Genomic DNA, 15,606 nt, shown 5'->3' with positions numbered 1-15,606 from the left:
AGGTTACAAATGGTGATCACATGACCCTGGGACAGTTCAACTGTCATAAATACATGCCTATTGCCAAGTGCCCAAATTCTGATCACGTGACCATGGGGATACTGTAACGGTCGTCGTGTGAAAAATGGTCACAAGTCACTTTTTTCAGTTCCATGGTAACTTCAAACAGTCACTAAATGAATGGTTCTAATTCAAGGACCACCTGTAGTTATTTTTATAACTTTTATTTTAATCTGGATTCTATATTGCCTGTTTTTATATTTATTGCAATTTGATTGTTGTATACTGTCCAGGGTGGCATTTTGTAAGATGGGTGGCCATATAAATTTGATTAATAAATACATTAAATGTTTTTCTCTATTTTAAAAAACATTTTTAAATATAAAGCTGCCTCATAAACTGCCTCATCTTAAAAAAATGTTAATAAACAAAAATTTAACAAGCAATGTTTGTTGAATACTCAAGTGCATCTTCTTTTAATTGCAAAAACAGGAACTCCAGTAAGACTCTCCATTCCTTCCTAGGTGTCACTAACCTACATCCATTTGTATTTATGAAACCTGAAAATAGACCCCAGGAAGCAAATAAGGGAGTCAAACTAAAACCTACAATAATTTTCTGGTTTCATCGAAGTGTTGAACTTTTCCTCTAGAATAAACTTCAAAGACGGTGCCATACTTGTGATTAGTCACATTTCTGCTTTTAGGATCAAATTTGCAGCAGAACACAAGAGGGCAGAATTGTCCCTGGCAATAGGCAAAATAATGTTGCTGTTGTTGGCTACCTTTAGTGATCTAATTGGAAATTAAGATACCAGGTCTACAATTCTGCCCAAATGCATCCTATTAACAGAAGGATTACCGCTCCTGGTCCTCTCGCTCTCATACATACAAGGATGGGAGCCAGCCACATCAGACACCTGCCAGAATCGACCTGAGGAACGCAGGGAAGGGAGAAGAGCCACTCGACACAGCATTGTCAAAAGCTTGGTGCAGCCAAGAACACCTGCAAGGAGAAAAAAAAAAAAAGAGAGAGAAAGCCAAAATGATTTTGTGCGGTACAATTTTCCCAATGCATATCAAATAGAGATTCTATGGCTAATTAGAAAAAAAAAATGTGAGAAAATGCCACTTTCAAAATAAAGCATGGCTTTCTCCTTGCACTAACTGAAATGGGGAGGAAAGATGAAAAAAAAACCATACAAGCATTTTCTTTTTGCAGAACAATGGGGAATTCTTTTCAAAACAGATTGAAAACTAATATTGTTAACATTAGCTAAACCAGTGGTTCTCAATCTTTCTAATGCCATGACCCCATAATACAGTTCCCCATGTTGTGGTGACCCCCAACCACTTATACATCACCGGGTGCCAGGGGCGTGGCAAAAGAAAAGGGGAAAAAAATGGCGGACAGCCTTGTTTGGCGACCCCCGTGAAATGGTCGTTCGACCCCAAATGGGGTCCCGACCCATAGGTTGAGAACCACTGAGCTAAACTGTTGCAAATTTCTTAAATTCAGTAAGGTTAGCAATTACAGACTTTTTCATGCTTTTATTTAAGGTTTTAGACAAAACACATACCACACATAATATTGGAAAAATACCTTCAGAAGTTGAAGGTAACTAAATCACCCTCAAATACGCAGATTGAACTAACAGTTTTAGCCAAGCAAACCAAAAGTATACCTTTTTATTTTTATGTACATAAAATTAAAAGTGATAGCACCTGTGACATTTTAGGAACTTATCATAAATAAAACCCAAAACCTAATAAAGAGTAATGTGGCATATTATTAAAGTATCAGTTTTATATGCATACATCGCCAAAATTTATAGTGAAGACATAGGATTACCTAAAAGCACTGATAATGTATTTAACTATTCTTTAAAAATCAGAAAGTATTTTCTACAGTATATCAATACTAATATACATCTTATTACCAAGGCCAGATCATAAATCTTTATTTACTGCAGAACTGAAGTTGCACATTTTGAAAACATTATGCTGTTATCCTGCTTTTCAATACTCTCTTGTAGTGGCTTCCATCAGAGCAACAAAGAGAAGTTAGCGGTCCAATTTTCAAATTAAAGATACACAAATGAAGAAAGGGCAGGAAAAGAGGGGGAAGAAAACTAATTCTTCAAGGTTAGAGCAAGGTGGTAGACCAGTCACAGATTTTTATATCTCATTTGGATTAAATGGCTCTTTCCTCACTGGCTAATGACAATTAGCGGTTCTTGTTCCTTTGGTCAATGGATGGAGATAGACTGCTTTTCAGATCCACGTCAACAGGCCTTTGGGGAAGGGGACAGTTCTTCTACCAGGAGAAATCTGGGGCCCCCAATACTGCATCTCCAGCAATCACAAGGTCTCTTGACCTCAGCATTCTTAGAAAGTGGGATATGTTGCCTTCTAGGAACCAGAAATACCCTGGCTACTGGCAGAAACTGGAAATTGCATCTGCTTACTTCTGTGGCAAATTCTGACTGCTTCTGTTGTATTTCTTTTCATACTCTCCCATTTATTCTCCCATCCAATGTAAAATTAGGTTATATTGGAATTAGTTTACAGTGGCTTGCCACCCCATTGCCCTGGAACATTTTAAGTTATCAATTTTTTAAAAACCAAGATAATTAACTTTTTGCATTTTATAAACATACCAAGTACTTCAGTTTTATGCCGTTATAAGACATGTCATGTTTTAAAAATGTTAAATTCAGGGCTGATGCAAAATTTAACATTACACTGGTATATATTATAAACAAGTTTTTATTCCCCCCGAAAGATATTTAAAATATGAATTAGCAAAATATTCATAGCTGGCTCAGCATCATTTCATCCAAGCTTCTTAGATGAACAATTGAATATTCCTTGCAGCCAAGCATCACTATATTATTAAGAACAAGAAAGAAGTACATGAAACTTCAGTTTCCTGGCACTGGATTGGCAGAATTAATCCAAAACAGAACTCTTGCAATAGATCCAAGAATTACCTTTGTAACATATTGCTCCCAATATTAATATTGTTACCTACTTTTCATAAAGAAAACCCAGAATGGAGAGGGAGATTTCTATCAGACACAGCAGGAGAAATGTCAAAAGGCATTTAATTCCTGAAATCCCAACAAATCCCTTGACAGCCACCAATCCTAGAGTTGCCAGGATGAACCACATCAGCTCCACTAGGAAGAGCTGCCAGTAGCTGATGCAACCTGATTCCCAACAACTGAGGCATTGCCTCTCGTATGCTAGAGTGGCTGATGACACAGCTCCACGTTGCAGCACAAAATCCAAGTTAAAGACTGAAATGTCAACAAATGCTAAAAGGCAGCAGGCTCCAGTGCAGACCAGATATATTTCCCTCCACTAAGACTCATCTCTCAGCCATTTACTAAAGTCATAGTCTCCTACAAACACCCACTCATCGCAATTTAATAGTATCCCACTCTCCTCTCTTAATTATTACACTTGTACAGATCATGAAGAATAAAGTGCACACATACCATACCAAATAAATGCATATTGTACTTGTTATTAAATATGAAATTTTCCGTTGACAAACGAGGAGAGCCCCAAAGTTAAACATGTACTGAAGTTTCCAATCTTATAAATGTCCTTAATCAGACACAGTCATTCTGCATGCATTAATATGACCAAACTATATATTGTTTAACAGAAACAACTTTAAAACTTGTACAGGTGGGATGCTGTCCTCAAAGACCTCATTATGCCAGCAAAATTCAGAAGTAAGCCGTGGTTTATTTTCTGACAATTTTGGCAGGAAACAAGAAACAAAACGAAGAAAAGCTGGTAAGTTAAGCCACATTCAAAAAAAGTAAAGAAGCCTCCCAAACGTTTAACCCTGCAGAAGACCTTGGACAAAAAGAAAAAACTGCATATCAAGGAAGATGAGGAACCTCTTCAGAAACAACTTCATTAAGAATTCCAGCAAATCCAAATCAAATATTTATCAAACCTATGCATATATATTTAATGTAAATCCTTATAATCCTTAAGTGTTCATTCATAAGAAGAAAATTTACGGTCATTGTCCATCTGGATATAAAGTATGCTAATACCATACAAACAAAATAGTATAAAATAATTAATAAAAATAGCCAAAATACTAATAGGGAAGAAAAAAAATGTCCTAATCTATTAACACAGTTTAAAGAGATTAATTTAGGCTCTACAAGTTTTTCCCTCTGGGCTCTAAACCTGAAATCCAGTTGTCTTATTATACTGTTATTTTAGAACTTCAACAACAGTATAGTTTAGCAATAGTTTTAAATCTCAGGTGGGCACTCCATTATGTCAGATAGAACCTGGGTGAGAGTACTCTCAGGACTGCCAAACAAAATGTGCCTACAGAAGTATGTTTTACATTGGTCCAAAAATCTGACAGGAGAAATTAAATATATATCTCATTTTTTTTTGCTTGTTAAGTCTTTAAGCGGTGATTAAAATGGCTCATCAATTCATGTAAAAACATAAGCATTGAGCTGTTGGGTTGGACCTGACCCATCTTGTCCAGCACTCTGTCTTCACAGTGGACAACCAATCACACAAGAGAAGCTTACTAATCTCCCAGCAGATGGCCTCAGAAGCAGACACCTTCCCATCAAAACTAACAGCCATTGATCCCCACTATTTCCATGAATAAGTTCAAGCCTTTTTTAAGCTAGCCAAGCTGGTAGCTAGCATCACATCTCTGATAATCACATGTAGAAATTGCAATATACTAAGATATGACCTATGTCTACTACATGAGAACCACAAGGGCAAAAATGTTCAAAATAGATGATCTTACAGTATCTATAATCAATGACAATTGAAGGCCATATGTCAAGTTTGGCTACAGAAAATACAACTCTATTATGTCTGTTGTTTGTCAAAGATTGGCAATAATCAGCTGAGCTGATACTACCAAATATCTTTATCCTTTCAATTGCTTTGGCCTGTAATAACTGATGTAATGATCCTACACCCAGAGTTCACTCCTTCATACCTTTATCCTTATAGAGCATTTCAGAAAGATGGTAAAGAGCTAATTTACCTCTAAGGGTTAGAGATACCGTAAGTTTCTAATGATTCAACTTATATGTAGTTCAAGCCTAAAAATGAGGCTCTATTCCAGTGGTTCCCAAACTTTCTAATGCCGCGACCCCATAATACAGTTCCCCATGTTGTGGTGACCCCCAACCACTTATACATCACCGGGTGCCAGGGGCGTGGCCAAAGAAAAGGGGGAAAAAATGGCGGACAGCCTTGTTTGGCGACCCCCGTGAAATGGTCATTCGACCCCAAATGGGGTCCCGACCCACAGGTTGAGAACCACTGCTCTATTCAATCGCTGAAAAGTGACTCTGGTTATAAAATGTATGATGACAAAACATACACAGCAATACTGGAAGGAACACATTATTTAAGCATATGTATCTCACTCTTCTTTCTACTTCAAAGTTCCAGACTAGTACAACACTGCTTTTTCTTATGTTATATATGAAAGTAAAATATTTATTAACATTTATAACTGATAAGAATGCCTGAGCAAATAAAAATACCTTTGCCTGGTGCTGAAAAGTTTGCAACCAGGTGCCAAATGAGAATTTTTAGAGTAGGCATTCTATTACCATGATATCAGTGCCAAAAAGCCATTTCCTAAGTTAAACAACCACAGACCCGGAATAGGACAGACAATATTAAAGCATTGGCAGACTGCTAAACAAGTAGTGGTGTAGTGAATTACTTGAGCCCGAAATCAAAAACTATTGAAATCTGTAGAGCAATCTTCCAGAATAACCTATACTGCAGTAATTGAACTGGAAGATTGGCAGAACATGGATTTTTAAAGTAATATATTATATAGTTCCAGTAATGGTTGCAGCTAATAAAGGTATGTCATGCCACCGAATGGTCTCTAATGAAAAAATTGGCTCTGAGTATTTCCGAACTAATTCTCCCTTCTATTTTCTAAGCATCTTTTGTGGCACTTTCTGCTTTTAGATTTGGAAGTAAAGGTTAGAAGAATTCAATGGCTGATAGCACCTAAACCATTAAGAGACCAAAGAGAATTAGTGATCATTCACCAGAGAAATAAAAACTAATTTCAGAATCAGGCTTGAACCTGGATTAAAATTGGCTGAGATAGTCTATTTGTTCTTCTGTGTGTTCATTCATTCATTCATTCATTGATGTATGTATGTATGTATGTACGTACATACGTACGTATGTATAAAATTAAATGACTGGAGTTAAACTATTACTATTTAAACATAAACCAAAATGGATATATTTATTAATAATATTTATCACAATATACTGCATCCATCAAAATTTCTTAAGAAGAACTTTAGAACTATCTTCTTTGCAAGCTGGCTACTTTTTACATGCACTGATCAGTCACCTCTTAAACACAATTTGTTGCTTCCCATGAGCCACATGTAAATAATTGTACTGAAAATGAATCAAGTATAGAATTAGATCAATCAAACTGTTCAAACATCTTATCTGTACCCTTATGCCCCAATCAACCAAAGATGACCCCTTTCAGCACATGGTGCCCTGGATGACTCCACGTATATTGTCAGGCCACAGCTTGGCTGAAACTATTGTACCAAAAGAAGTCATGATAATATTCTAAGGCTTAGTCTAGTAGACAAAACCTACTAGCACAGATATTGTTGCATGTAGCCTGGAGGAAAAAATGGGCAGCTGGTCAAAATGTGATGAATGATTGCTAGGAAAATGCAATATATGTTGAACCAAGGCTGTAATCCTAACTCATCAACTTTTCTCTACATGAAAATCATCTCAGTGTAAAAAAATTTACATTCCATAATATCCAAAGCATAATACTTGATAAAGGACTTATTGTCATAACAATTCTAAGGATAGGCTAAGCAACAACTGTCTCATTTTATGTAGGAATAGCAATTTCTTCTTCCTCCCCACCCTTCATCAGAGTATACACAATTTCTTAACTGACATAAAAACAAGTTACCATATGTGAAACTACCCTCAGTGTAATAAAACTAAGCAAAAACTAGACAAGTAAATTCTGTACCAAAATCAATCTTCTGGACTAACACCCTTGCTGAGGGATCTAGCCAGCTAGCGATCTGCCACAATGTTATATTTGATTGTGCTCATGTTTATTTTCTGACTTCTTAATATACAGTGCACACTTCTTGTTTTGCTTACGATAAGGATGTTGTACTTCTAGAAAAGCTGGATTTCTCTAAACATGCAGATACTTCTTTTATTTCGCATTCCTGTTTTTGCTCCATTTTCCTCAGCGCCAAACTAGCTAAATTTATTTTTAAGTGAAATATCTGTTTAGGAGAAATGGTAGAATGCAAATCACAAAACCCATGTAAAGAAATTCATAAGCATCTTTCCCTCATTGATCAATTTTCAGATACTGTGAGGGTGAAAAGTGAAGAAGAAAAAGATGTGAAAATGAAAAATATTCTGGGATGATAATTTCCTTTCCTTGGAGAATTTGATCGCTTATTAGCAATCTTAGCTACCTTTTATTTACTAAAAGCAGAGCGTTGATATAAAATCATTAACTAAAAGAATTTTAAAAGGTGTTAACTATTTTTTAAAATGTGGTCTTTATTGATTATTTGTACTTTTTTCTGCCCTATTAGATTTGAGAACTTTTAAAAATTATTTTTATAAAGCATAACAAACTTATCTTAGATACAATATTGTGAAATAAACTGGAAACACAGGCTCCCTGCACTTCCTGTTCTTCAGCAACAATATCATGTTGGAAATACAACATTCAGCTCTTTGCTATTTAGAGATATACAAAGCTTCTCAGTGTGGAGTTAATCAAGATTTTAAACACAGCTCATTGGTTAGGAGTGTATTTTCTAGTGATTGAGGTATTGTGAGAAACTAATTGTTGACAGCAAGAGAACAAATAAAAAATAATTTCTCCACATTCTGCAAGATAACAAAGATGACAAAAGAGGGAAGTTTGAAGGCCTAAGACAGAGCACCTGTTCCTGTATGCTCACAAAAGCATCCCCAAGTCCCAAGGAAATGGTTTGCTCCCTTTGAATTTTGATATACTTCTCATAGTTTGAAAAGGAGCATGTTTCCTGACACACAGATCCTGCTGCCTTGGCACTTTAGATGCATGACCTTAAACCAGTGGTTCTCAACCTTTCTAATGCCGTGACCCCATAATACAGTTCCCCATGTTGTGGTGACCCCCAAGTGGGTGTGGCCACCAATAAGAGGGAGTAGGACAGCTAGGGAAAAGGAAAAAAAATGGCGGACAGCGTGGTTTGGCGACCCCCATGAAATGGTCATTTGACCCCAAATGGGGTCCCGACCCACAGGTTGAGAACCACTGCCTTAAACAGTGTTTCTCAACCTTAACAATTTTAAGGCATGTGGACTTCAACTCCCAGAATTCCACAGCCAGCAATGCTGGCTGTGGAATTCTGGGAATTGAAGTCCACATGCCTTAAAATTGTCAAGGTTGAGAAACACTGCCTTAGAACCTGGTACTTTAAGATCCGTGCTGTCCAATCTGAGTTTTGTACTGCTCCTGAGGTTACTTTGACTTGCAAGGCTAACTGATATCTAGCTCACATTCTGAGCCATACAACAGCTTTGCTATGGGGCTCTATTTCTTATAGAAGTTGGCAATTAGTGTTTTTATCCAAAACTGCTTCTATATCTACCTTTGGTGCTAACTAGAATTTTCAGCATTTTCTCAAATTTTTAATGAAAAATCCAGAACTTTTTGCTAGCTAGGAAGCAAATTCTAACTAACCTAAAAACTGCACAAAGCCAGATCTAGTAAGTAATTGGAGGGGAGATGAAGAAATATACCTTGTAGGCTCAATTGAGGAGTTGGACGGTTAATAGCAAATCACTTCCTGTGTTGTCAAGATAATTACAGACATGTCCATGAGGTCAACAACTTGCTGAGTTTGATTGGAGATTTTCCATCAAAACATATGCTTTGACTTACTGGCTATGTCACTACATCTCCCTTTCCCTTATTCCCTAATCTCATACTATGCCTCCTTATGAAACTATAGAAGATCCCTCCAGAGCTCCCATCTGGAAATAGAAAATATAGCAGAAATTTATAAGTTTGGCTATATATCATGATGGAGCTCAAACCACATCATCAAAACAGTATTCAATTACTCCCCAGCTCTCTTGACCGTGGGAATCATACCCAGCAAAGATAAATTTACCTCAGTGAGTGTGAACATGGGGCATTTTTGTTTATTAACAATATTATCTCTATTATAAACATTACATTTGCCAGATATTTCTTTACTTTTGAATTTGCACACATTCATCTAAATGTAATGAAATTATGATAATTATTTGTCCTATCTGTAGAATGTTTTCTGGACTGTGGAGTCTGATTTTTATAGTCAGTCAATTTATGAAGCATGACTGCCATTGAGGACTTGTAGCAATTGTGTGTGACCTGTGTAGGTTTACAAATATCCACAAGGAGATCAGCATAAATCAGACAGGATTTGGGACTTCATGCTTTCTTGCTGAGAACAAGTGACACTTATTTTAGTGCAAGGAGCTACTGTTCTCAGTAAAGGAAGAAAAGAAGGAAAAAGCACTGTCCTAGCTTTACTGAATAAAAGATGGTAATTAGGTAAATAAAAAATGGGGCAGGAAACTTGCTTCCATGAAACACAGTCTTACACCATTTAATAATTTATTCAGAGCAGTACAATGGCTGCTTCCAAATGCAATAATAAACTTTGGCTCATCCATTCAGAAATATAATTACAATCTCCATGCTTCATCTCTTTTGTAAGAAAGAACCGGAAACTTTGTTTTGATCAACTTTTAGTTAAACGTTATGATCAAATACTGATAAATTGTGGCTCCTATAAATGGCTTCCCCAAAACATATAAAGGTTCGGTCATAATACTAAACTGTGGTTAACCAAATTTGAAAGCAAAAGGATCAAAATCTCTATTGTTATAAAAAATAGAATGAAAATGTACAAGCCCCAAACTTACCTAGCTTATGCCCATAATAAACAACCATACTTTATATTCAAATTCACCCAAATTATTATAATTCCTCTGCAACACTTGAAGTATTCTATAATGTGCATACAATTGTCCAGTCTCAAAATTACAATTATATTGCAACTGAATTCTGCTATCTTGTTTTATATCTCAGCCAATGAAAAGTAAATAGAAAACTGATAAACTTGTTTCCCTTCTACCCCCAAAATGTCAGTTTCCATTTTGCAAATGCTAGTCCTTCACTGTTACTTCACCATCTTTAAAAATATAAATTATTTTAGTGAAGACAGAGGTCACAGATTCTTTAATCAGAATGAATAAATTATAAAAAATAAAGTCAATTGGTAATAAATTATAAAAAGTAAAGTCAATTGGTAATCATTTAACAAAGATTTTTTTTTCAAAATTTATTGTACAATGTGCTAACTACATACTTAAAATGTAATGTCAAGCTAACTTATATGAAAACCACATATGATGAAATGAAAATATACATGAAACATGTACACTCACCATTTAATATAGGAGACAAAAATTAATCTGATGTCAAAACAGGACTTACCTGTATGGCATTGGTTTACTTGTCTTTGGTAAAATTCTAGTGCAGGACTTAGCAAGCTGTAACAAATCCAACTTGTCCAGTCTGGCTATCTGTGGTAGCTTGTGCCTCACCTGTCAGAGGAAAAATACTGCTGCCCCCACCCCACTAATTACATGTAGAGCCAATCAAGTAGCATAAAGCAACAGGAAAATTCCAGTTCAAAGGCAGGAGTAAACAAGAGAAATAAAATAAGATATAATTGCTGTCATTTAAAAATTGGCTGCATTTATAATAGGGTTCAGGTATGCGTATCTGTCCAGATGGGGCTAAATTTTTCAGAATTTCTCACCATTAGAACATGATCACTGGAACTGCTGGAAGTAACATTCCAGCAACATTTGAAAGATCCACAAATTTCCACCTCTGGTAATTTTCATTGCCAGATGGAAATATGATTAGTATTCTCACAAAATTGTTCATACTTGTATTATTCTCTGTTCAACGTCTGCCTGCTGGCTTCCACTGGAAAATCCCTCACTTTGGAACTTTCATCTCACACTAAAACTGATGCATCTGATAAACAACTCTGGTCTAGTTCACAAACTGTTATGATACAGTTTCCCATGTCCCTATTTTTTGTTTTTTGAAGAAAATAGCACGATTTATTTATCAAATATATATTGACTTCTGTTTTAACATGTCCAAGACTGACAACAGATGCAGGAAATAATCTAAGATAGTATTTTTATTCAAATGTGTACTTTTGAATGAGCTTAAAAACAGTCTATACCTAATTATTTCAAAAAAGTGGTGATAAGGCCATAGGTTTTCTCCCTTGGCAACATTCTGCCATGCTTTCAGATAATTTTGATTAAGATAAACTGACATGAGCAAAGCGTATTTCCTTGTAACTTCTTTATTTACAAAAATATCTCTATTCTCTATGTATATTCTAAATGCACTCTTAGAAAATACAGGTAGTCTTGACTGATAAGCATTTATTAGTGACCATTCAAAGTTATAATGGCACTGAAAAAAGTGACTTGACTATTTTTACACTTACAACCATTACAGCATCTCCATAGTCATATGATCAAAATTCAGACATTTGGCAATCAGTTCATATGTATGATGGTTGTAGTGTCCCAGGGTCATGTGATCATCTTTTGCGACCTTGTGACAAGCAAAGTCAATGGGGAAGTCAGCTTCATTTAACAACCTTGTTACTAACTTAACAACTGCAGTGTTTCACTTAACAACTGTGGCAAGAAATGTTATTAATTGGGGCAAAACTCATTTAACTGACTTACTTAGCAACAGAAATGTTGGGCTCAATTGTGGTCATAAGTCAATGACTACCTGCAAATATTCCAGTATTTGACGGGTTGCCACAAAGAAAAGGGAGGTCAACTTATTCTCCAAAATGCCAGAGGGCAGAACAAAAAACAATGGATGGAAACTAATCAAGGGGAGAAAGAACCTGGAATTAAGGAGAAACTTCTTAACAGTGAGGATAATTAACCAGTGGAACAGCTTGCCTTCAGAAATTGTGAGTGCTTCATCACTAGAGGTTTTTAAAAAGAGACTGGACAGCCACTTGTCTGAAATGGTATAACCAGGGGGCTGGACTAGCAGGTCTCCAAGGTCCCTTACAGCTCTATTCTATTTTACATGCCATTTGCTTGAAACTATGCTGGTGCCTGGAAATAAGGCAAAGGTAAGCTGGGATCACTGATGGGCAGGAAGAATTATGGAGATATATCAAGGGAGGCCACAGCAACATATTTCCATACGAACCATTTGATAATAGCTGTGTCTCCCATTACAATCTGTGACAAAGCCAACTATGTATTTTTAAACATTCAAGCAAATTAAGGAAGCAAATTTGTATAACTGTGCTGCCACAGTATAAGTTGACAAATTGTCAATCTGCTCCCATTATTGTAAGATCCCATACTCAAGTCACGAAATCTGGAAATATATCTTTTTTTTTCTCAAACAGCCAACATACATACATCCATTTTCCCTCATTTCTTAAGCAGTAACCTCTTTGCTTTTTTTAAATAGCACTTCTGAAATTACCTATTCACAAGGGCCTTATCTCAAAGTTCCTGAAAGTCTAGCATAACTTTTATCAGGCCAAACAGCCAATTAAGGTTAGATTGTAATAGGATAGATATCACAGCTTTCTCATATTGAAAATGTTGATTAACTTTTCTATGAAATTAAAACTGCTTTGTAAAACGTTTCTTGACATGAAATGCTGCATGTCAAATGAACTGTTAACATAATCTTATATTATACCATTGTTGTATTATCCTACTACAAGGACAATGCACATTCTCAGACCAACCAACCTTCTCCAATCTGGTGCCTTGCTAATTATTCAATACATTAGAAGGGCACTAGATGGAGGAAGCTTTTACTAAAAACCTGGTGTGAACATTTTTTTTGCTAGTAATAGTTATTAATTCTTGTAAGAAATTATTCAGGCTAGTAAATGAATACACTAGTAGTGCTTTTACTCTCTTTAAAATGCTACAGATGGCTCTCTTGTACTGCATCCACAATCACTAACAAAGCTTGTGTCAATATACATGCAATTAGAAGTGGAGAGTACAGTAATCTGTAGTTGTGTTGAGACTTAATCTCCAAGAATTACCAGGTAGCCGTCGGCCACAGCGGCTTGGGAATTCTGGTCTCAAGAGATACGGATGGCCCCCGAAAAGAATATTGATGGAAGCATTCAGATACAAAAGAACGCGTCTTCCTCCTCGCTAGAAGGAGAGGCTATGTTGACCCTCGCCCACTTCGAAGCTGAGGCCGAGATCCCAGCCCCGCGGAATGTCGGAGCAAAAACAGCAGCAGAGCAGCACCACCGCCCAGCGCAAGAACGGCGCCACCGGACCCCGACAGCCCCTGACCGAGCTCAGCCAGCATGCCACCATCACTTACGAACGTCTGAAGCAGCACCCGAAACCGCGCGACGCGCCCAGCGGATCCGCCGGACAACAGTGACTGTCAGCGGAGGGACTTCCGGCCGATGGCCCGCCCCCTTAGGCTCCACCCCTCCAGTGATTGCTTCGTGGCATCCATCCCTTTTCCTCTTGCTTCCTTGCCATATTTTGCCCTCTTGTTTCTAAAGCACAAAATGTTGTCTTCTGCTTTCTCATCCTTTTGCCTAGCCTTTGCCTTGTGAAGCTAAAGGCGAGCTGCAGTGTCGAGTGGTTCTATTGATTAATGGCCCGTGGTAGTTGCTAATTTTCGTTTGTTAGCTTGTTGTGATGATTCTCGACGAAGCGCGCCAGTTCTGGGACAAATTTTTAAATCTGCTTCTTCCCATTTTTCAGACTTCTCAATCTGTCCATTCTGCATGAGGACTGCGCAGGCAGAAACGAGCAGCAACCTTACTTGCTTTACCAGAAATATTTTCAAATCGCCCAGGGCTCGTTTTATTGTGGGTAGATTTACTTCTATACTAGTTTGGAGAATAAGAGCAGTGGAAATAGTTTTTTCGTTTTTAATATAATTTTAAATTTTAAAAACGTGAATGTTTAAAAAAACAAGTTAAAAAGTGCAAAACAAAAAACTGAAAAATAGTAAGAAAATAAATATAAAGAAGAAGTTTTTAATTTTGACTGCAGATAATAAGTACAATTATGAATTTACCAAAGCTACAGTTACTCTCTTCTCTATCTTACTGAATCTTCAAAACCATAGATCTTAAGTTCATTTTTTTTCTGTTTTACATAAAAAATTCACAAGGGATTTCCAATCAGCAATACAGGTAGTCCTCGACTTACAACCACAATAGAGCCCCAAATTTCCTATTGCTATGTGAGACATTTCTTAAGTGTGTTTTGCTTCATTTTACGATCTTTCTTGCCATAATTGTTAATTACTGCAGTTGTTAGTACAAATAGTCCTCGCCTTACAACAATTGAGCTCAAAATTTCTATTAAGTGAGACATTTGTTAAGTGAGTTTTTCCCCATTTTATGATCCTTCTTGCCACATTGTTAAGTGAATCACTGCAGTTGTTAAGTTAGTAACCCAGTTGTTAAGTGAATATGGCTTCCCCGTTGACTTTGCTTGTCATAAGATCACAAAAGGTGTTCACATGATCACGGGACAATGCAACCATCATAAACATGAGTCAGTTGGCAAGCATCTGAATTTTAATCACATAATCATAGGGATGCCGCAATGGTCATAAGTGTGAAAAATTATAAGTCACTTTTTTCAATGCTGTTGTAACTTCAAAGGATCACTAAATGAACTGTTGTAAGTCGAGGATTACCTATAAATATAAATGTAGCTTTTTTGCGCACTAAGAAGGATAGTATGACTTTTCTGGTTCACATTTCTAGTGCAGATTTGAAATACCTTTATAGGCTATAGGTAATTTGTCTGTGTCATGTATCAATGGTACATCATTGTTTTCTTTAAAATTGTAACATAGTGTAAATTTCAGTTTATCAACCACATATTTTCCCATTGTTAGATCTGTATATTATAACCAGTTTTTAGCCCACTTTATTATATATTCTTTCACTTGTTCTCTTTCAAATTTCAATAAAAGTTTATACATTTTTAACAATCATATGTTCACAATCTGTAACAGTGTCAAAGTCAATGTTGCTATATTCAATACCATGATGTGTACCCATCATTGGGTGCTCTAGCTTTCCTGTGGTTTTATTATCATCTATAAAGCCCTTTATGGCTTAGCACCTAATTACCTTCAGGATTGTTTATTGCAACTGGAATTGGACTAAACTATAAGATCACCCTAGGACAGGGGTAGGCAAACTTGGCTCTTTTATGACTCGTGGACTTCAACTCCCAGAATTCCAGCTGGCTCAGGAATTCCAGGAGTTGAAGTCCAGGAGTCATAAAGGCGCCAAGGTTGCCTACCCCTGCCCTAGGAGAAATAGCCGAGAAGGGCTGTTTTCAGTAGGGCTGAAAACAGGAGGTGCTGCTTTTCAGTAGCGGCTTTGATATCCATTTTCCAGTGGAAATCAGA

At 36.6% G+C, this 15,606-nt stretch overlaps 1 protein-coding gene across 11 annotated transcripts in view; it reads right to left on the bottom strand.

Moving 5' to 3' along the window:
- ALDH18A1 (aldehyde dehydrogenase 18 family member A1) overlaps positions 1-13,624 on the bottom strand; it is a 29,317-nt gene extending 15,693 nt beyond the window's left edge. The window contains exons 1-4 of one of the 11 annotated variants that reach the window (XM_039356999.1): positions 13,537-13,555; positions 10,603-10,729; positions 8,856-9,089; positions 862-1,005 (exon numbers count right to left, since the gene is read on the bottom strand). In XM_039356999.1, the coding sequence (XP_039212933.1) occupies positions 862-976 (115 nt within the window). In that variant the 5' untranslated portion in view covers positions 977-1,005; positions 8,856-9,089; positions 10,603-10,729; positions 13,537-13,555. The other 10 variants (XM_039356998.1, XM_039357003.1, XM_039357000.1 and 7 more) reach the window with 10 other exon arrangements.
- Positions 13,625-15,606: the final 1,982 nt, after the last annotated feature.

The sequence above is a fragment of the Crotalus tigris genome, unplaced genomic scaffold, assembly GCF_016545835.1.
Source record: "Crotalus tigris isolate CLP2741 ecotype Arizona unplaced genomic scaffold, ASM1654583v1 scf7180000018862.1388955, whole genome shotgun sequence".
NCBI lineage: Eukaryota > Metazoa > Chordata > Lepidosauria > Squamata > Viperidae > Crotalus > Crotalus tigris.
Note: the sequence above shows the minus strand (reverse complement) of the source record. Positions and strands in the feature narration are given on the sequence as shown.